At 39.9% G+C, this 6452-nt stretch overlaps 1 protein-coding gene across 2 annotated transcripts in view; it reads left to right on the top strand.

Moving 5' to 3' along the window:
- The window catches only part of LOC118284635 (rab GTPase-activating protein 1), a 60511-nt gene that overhangs the window by 21295 nt on the left and 32764 nt on the right, over positions 1-6452 (top strand). For both annotated transcript variants that reach the window (XM_035607498.2, XM_035607497.2), the window contains one exon: positions 1173-1323. In XM_035607498.2, coding sequence (XP_035463391.1) covers positions 1173-1323 — 151 coding nt within the window. The remainder of the gene's footprint in view (positions 1-1172; positions 1324-6452) is intronic.

The raw sequence follows: 6452 nt of genomic DNA, 5'->3' as shown, positions 1-6452 counted from the left end.
CTAAATAGAGAAAGGAATGATAAGTCTAACTTGTCATAATACTGGGCTTTGTATGTGTGACCGGTGATTACGTGTGTGTGAGATGTAACACAGAGAAGCACATCACAAAAAAGCCCTTTACAAACTTATGCCCCTAAGGACCAGGCTTGGCATTACACACACACACAGAGCAAACTTTTGTTTCCCCTCTTAGTCCCTGCAGAAAATACCACATATTGCCTAACCTGACGCTCGGAAGAATAAACAAAACAAACTCCGAGGGATGAATTAAGAAAGGAGGGGGGGGGGTTGTCATCTGGGATTCAGGGATTTTCTGTCAGCTCCAGTTGAGCGATTGGTAGCTACAGCGGTGCCTCGGAGTTTACCTTCTCCTGCTCTCTGCATTTCTAATTATGCCTCTGTCACTTTCTAGTGGGTAAGGCAGGTGCTTGAGTTCATATCGCTGTGTGCTGGATGGAGAATTTCCCCATCAGATTTATCATTAAAAATAAGGGAGGACGAAATCAAGGAATTTATATGGCCCATTTTTATCTTGTTTTAATTGTCTTCTCCTCCTGCTATAAGTAAATTAGAGGTATAATAAAGCATTTCTAATATTAGGGGGAAAAGGTGTGAAAGAATTTCATGGATAGATAAAGTGTTGTGAACTAGACCGGACTCCCTTAATGGTTGTTTCTCTTATAGGCGGCATGGCTGGAACTTTTGAAAGACAGCTTTGCATTTTATTATATTTATAACATTTCCTCATTGTCATGTTTTTTCCCAAGAATACCATCTCTACTAGGGGTCGACCGATTATCAGCGCCGTTCTCAACATTTTTATGATTATTGTTATCGGCCAAGCCGATTTGCCGTTTAGATAATTTCATTATAATGCGCCACTTTGGCTCTGATGCAGCCACAGTCACTATTCTCTGGACTTTAGCAATGTCCGGTCCATGTTTGTTTAGTTCAACTCAATAAAATAATAATATCAATAATAATTCTGCTGATAGACAAATATCGTTGTTTTTTAAAAAAACATTGTTTTGGGTAGATATTGTTCAACTGCCCGTAATGAGGAAGTCAGCAGTGTACCATGCAATACAGATTGATTGAATAAGTTGTTTAAAATGAGTATGTCTTTGATAAAATGCAATGTCTGACTCCTCTCCTCTCCTCTCCTCTACCAGGCATATGAATTTATCAGTTCGCCCCAGGCAGCTGCCGGCCTTGGTGCGGAGTGGCATTCCTGAGGCTCTTCGTGGGGAGGTGTGGCAGCTCCTGGCAGGGTGTCATAATAATGACCACCAGGTAGAAGAGTACCGCACTCTCATAACAAAGGTAAGACCGCACAAAAAGTATTTTCTTTGCAAATGAGATGATCGGGACATACCAAATCCTCATAACCCCCTAATGTTCCATCATGATGACTCAGACCCTTCATTTTAAGGATGTATCAGCAAACTTTTTATCTCCTTTCTGATGATTTCTGAATCTTTGTGCATGCTTAAGCCACTGAGATAGACTTTTTACGTTTTTGTTTATATTTTGATCTCTTAAACTGGGGATGTCTGTCCATCTGTTCCATTTTCATCAATAAGATATCTCGATAACACCTTGAGGGAATTTGGTACAAATATTAACATGGGCTCACAGATTAACTGATTAGATTTTGGTCATCAAAGGTTAAGGTCAGGAAACCAAAATTTTGTCCATAACTTAATAATATATCCTCTAATTTGATGGTATATTTGGGCTGTCTAAACTGGAATGACCTGTTCAGAGTCAAGATATACCGTCTAAGAGTCTCGCGATCCAGCAGACGGCGCTCACAATCGGCTTCTACCATTGCGTGCCCCTCTGCCAATTCAGACAAGGAAGCCAGTAATGGTTTGTTTTGCCACAAAAATGGAGGACACTAGCAAGCAAAGCTGTCCCGAGAGGACAGTCACCTGCGTGCGATCTGAATGGGTCCTCCCGTCAGCAAGTAATATTGTAAAAAAAAAAAAAAAAAAAACGAGAGCCACACTCAATCCTAATCAAGCTAATAGACTTGTGTTTTTAGTTACTCATATTAGAAATTAAGTCAGACTGTCCCGCTCGCCTGTCACTTGTGTATAATTTTGCTCCATTTTTCATTCAAAGCCTTCAAAAGTATCTGCTGTTGTCTGTGATTTAACATTTTCTATACAGAAAGGCTTTTTGATTTGAAATCTTATTAAGATGCAATTTTTTATGTCGTGAGCTGTATGTTATTACAGTAATCTAATACTGTAGCACTGTGATACCTTGGATTTTTTATTTTTTTAAACTTCCTTTTTATAGAGAGCAGCATAGGTACAGGCTCAAGTGGCAGTCAGACATAATGGAGAATCAAGGTGTTAATGCTGTTGTTTATAAAGAAACATTCGATTGCTTTAAGTTAAAATTTTTAAGGAAAAAATGTTGTTGTGTGTCTGTGTGGTGGGGCGCATTTGAATACATTTGAACAAATGATGCGTCAAATTCATTCAAATTAGATTTTTGGGAAAACGTGACAGCCCTACACTTAATACCTTCTATGAAATTGATTCTAAATGTTCACATATCTTATATAAGTTCTGGCTGTCATGTTATTAGCTGGAGGAGGCAAACAGCAGCAAGGCGGCAATTGAAGTTGTTTTCTCCTGTGTTATTGTTCATGTTTGTTGGCAACAGTTGTGGTTAAGGTCTACGTCTGTAAAGTTCTCCCCATGGGCCACTGTTTCATAAGTTCCCCTCTCATGTGCTCTGAACTTGTGATGGCAACCGCTGCTGCCCTGTAGATAACACTAGCTGATTACAAGACAAACACCAAGGTAAATTACTTAAAAACCTTTCTTGGCAATGGACTTGATTCTGATTCTGAAAGGTTTATACACTTAATTTAAAAAGAAATTTGTAGCAATTAATGATTCTGTTAAGAGGAATAATCATTACGTTTTTATATTAACTCATCATGATTTTGTGTCTCTGTAGTTTCAACCAATACTCCGTTCTTAAAAGGACAACCAAAATATCTATATAACTACGTCTTTATGAAGAAAGGATTCTGTAAGCTGTTGTTTTTAACTCTGACATTCAAAGTCAAAAGATTTAGAAAACGTGATCTAGTTTTGTGTTGTATTCGGTTTTGCCAATTCCTTTCTGGACCTGGGTCAGACATTCCCTGTATTCAGCTACGTACAATGGTTGGTCTGTGATCAGGATGGATAATTTTATTATTATTATTCAATTATGGTGATTTCAATTGGGGTATTTTTAACATTAGGTTTGTCATAGCTGCTTTGCCTTGTTCTGACCTCTGTCTCTGTGCCTCTTGTCCACAAAGCCATGTCTGTATTTGTGTTTAAAAAAAAGAAGAGCTTTTTAGTGTCAGTTTGTTAGAGAATCACATTGTGCTTGCATAGGTCTGTCTCAGAGGATATCTGTTTAAGGGTCCGAGGTGACCGTTGGCTCTCCTGTTCACTGAGAACAGTGTGTAGGTCTTCTCGGCCACAGCACTGTCCACTGGTCTTATGCAAAGGCAACATCCCCGGGCAGCAAGCTGGGTCCCAGGTGGTGACAAGATGTTGGTTTTGCCCTTTCCTCCTCTCTGCTCTCCTCCCCCTTCTCTCATTTTCTTTACTGGCACTGACCTCCCTTTCCTTTCACCTTTGCTTTTTTCCCCCTTATCTCTTGAATTTATACTTTTTTCCCATGTTCTTCTTGCCGTCTTTCACTTGTCTGTTTTCACTGATTTGAAGGCTTAAAGACCGGCAACTCAAATACATGTTTTATTCCAAAATAATATAGGGGCCCTAAGCTGTTTTTTCCTCTTACAAGAATGGTATGAAAGGAATCTCTTCTTCCACTCAGAAAACAATAACAATGGATCAGAAAGCCATTGTATCGATGGCCACTGGACAGAAAGTTGGATCGGAATTTATTGCAGAAACACTAAAGTACTCCAGGTTTGTCCGTCGGCCAACAAACACAAAGAGAAAAGTGTGGGGAACACGTGCAGCTGAGACCGACTCTGACAGGCGATTTGAGTTTTATCTAGTCCAAGAACAAGGCAGGGCGAGGAAGATGAGAACAGTTAAAGACCGGAAGATGGTTGATCTCTTGTTCAACATTACAAAGAGTACATAGATTTAAATTTTTCTTTCCAAAATCAAACTAGAACTAAGACATAAAAGGTCCCGTTGATACAACAGCTCTGAAAAGAGTATTGAAATGTATTGCATAATTGTACACTGCAATGTCATATGTATTAATTAGGAAAGAATTTTCATTCACAATCATGTCACTATTGTCAGTACTAATTAAAGTTTATCTTCTCGTGTACTAATTCATTCTGTCCCGTTTCAGCTGCTTATTTTAAATTTGTACATACCATGCACATGTGCCAGCTCCTAATTTGTTTTGTGTTCTTCTCTCCTTTTCACGTGTGTACATCATGTCCTAGCTAGTGCGCTCTTTTGTTCCCCTCCCCCGTCTGAATCCTGTGTCCATCCACATATCTGAATGCAGGGCATTAATGGAAGTGGAAACAGGGTTGTAGGCCTCAGACATTTAACCTGTTCCTTCCCGATGGGGCCCTTATGAACTCCCTGATACGAGGGTGCCCCGCTGCCAACTACTGGAAGTACCAGTCTGACTTCAAATGCTGACTGATTAACACTCCACCCATGACCAATAAACTCATTAGGCTGTTGTAGCCATGGTCCACATTTTGCATTAGCTCCATAAATTATAGTGAGTAGAGGCCAGTCTCTGACAGTTACTAAGTCTGGTCAACAAATAATTTGGTTTCGGCAGCACACTGGTCCAGGGCAGACTAATTCCAATCAGGAGGATGTTGCAAAAGACATCGTGACATACTGGAAGGCAACACTTTGTTTTACAGTGCTGAGGGGCTGTAATATTGTGACCATTTTACAGCATGACCGTCTAAAGATATTCATCAGCATGATTTCAGCAGGATGTTTTATGCTCCAGTAAGTGTTCAGCTTTTAAATAATTGCCATGGTGTATAAATATTATGCTATAATCAGTAGTCTGGTGATATTGATGATTGGAATATTATTTAACCACTAATGTTGCAGTTTTAAAGTGTGTTCTAAGCATAGGGGTCACCACTTATAAAGAAGCTATCAAGCTCTCTCTAGAGAGAGCTTGAGTTTGTTTGTTTGTCTGTTCTGCCGAATCATGCTGTTTTCTCATGGCCCAGTAGTGAATGTTCAGGTCAGGGTTAGGTAAGAAATCTCTAAAGTACATGAACACATTGGAGTGGTGTAGACACAATGTGGCTCGATAAACACAGGCCCCGTCCCCAGACCCACCGTGTCGGCCTCCTGCGGAGAGAAAATCAAAGCGCTCATAACTACCTGTCTGCCTGCCTGTCTCTGTCTGACCCACATAAATACCTGTGTGCCTGCCTCTCCGTCTATCTATCTGCGCTTCACTCTGACTCTTACTGGCTTCTATACCTAGACCTGTTTGTCCTCCTGTCAAGTCTCACCGCCTCTCGATGTCTGCTCTAACTGGTGGCCTTTTCCTATACCCTCTACTTTCGTCTTAGCGATCCAGCGCGTCTGCTTCTTTTCCTTTTGTGTGACCGCCTGCCTGCCTGCCTGCATCCCAGTCCCATAGGTTTATGTGTGCATTGCTGCTCAGACTTCTGCAAGGCAGACATGGAAATACTTTCATATGGGCTTCATAAAAAAATACACAGTGAATGCCAGAAGGCTCAGACAGTCAGATCAAAGAGTTATATTTATTTTTGCAGCTGAGCGTAAGCAGGCTTCGTTATTCATTGAATTTCATGTCATCTTACCACAATAATGTGTTTGCGTCTATCTGTGACTACATAACAAGCCTCACCACCCCTTGCCTTATGTTGTTGTTCCACTCTGTACTAGCTCTGGGCTCATTGTACAGAGATAAAGATCATTTTTTCACAGATGATAGTGCGTTAGCTGTCCAATTTTGGGATTTTTTTAGATTTCCATTCCGAGCAGGCATTTCTCTGTTTAATTCTCTGAAAAGCAAATCAGCTGATGCTGATAAAAAAGCTTGCACCTTGTGTCTGCTGATTTTTATTTTTTAATATTTATATAGAAACAGAACAGAATTATTTGGATTATGAGCCGACAGCTGGGTGGTGGCGGATGGTGGATATTAGTAATAATCAGCTGAGAGTCAGTCAGCATGGCAGTCGCAAGTGAACTGCCATTTCTTTTTAAAGTGATCAGCTAAGCTTGTAAAAAAATGTGTGTGTGTGTATATATATATATATATATATATATATATATATATATATATATATAAAAATGTCCTCTCTATGTTGACATTATTCTGTTTCATTCTGCAATTGGAATTATATAATAATTTTACATGAGTTCATGTAACTGTTTATCGCTGTTGTGCAACGGCCAGGGCTCTGCACATCTTGAGTTGACATGCGT

The sequence above is a fragment of the Scophthalmus maximus genome, chromosome 20 (assembly GCF_022379125.1).
Source record: "Scophthalmus maximus strain ysfricsl-2021 chromosome 20, ASM2237912v1, whole genome shotgun sequence".
Taxonomy (NCBI): domain Eukaryota; kingdom Metazoa; phylum Chordata; class Actinopteri; order Pleuronectiformes; family Scophthalmidae; genus Scophthalmus; species Scophthalmus maximus.
This window is presented reverse-complemented; position numbering and strand designations above follow the sequence as displayed.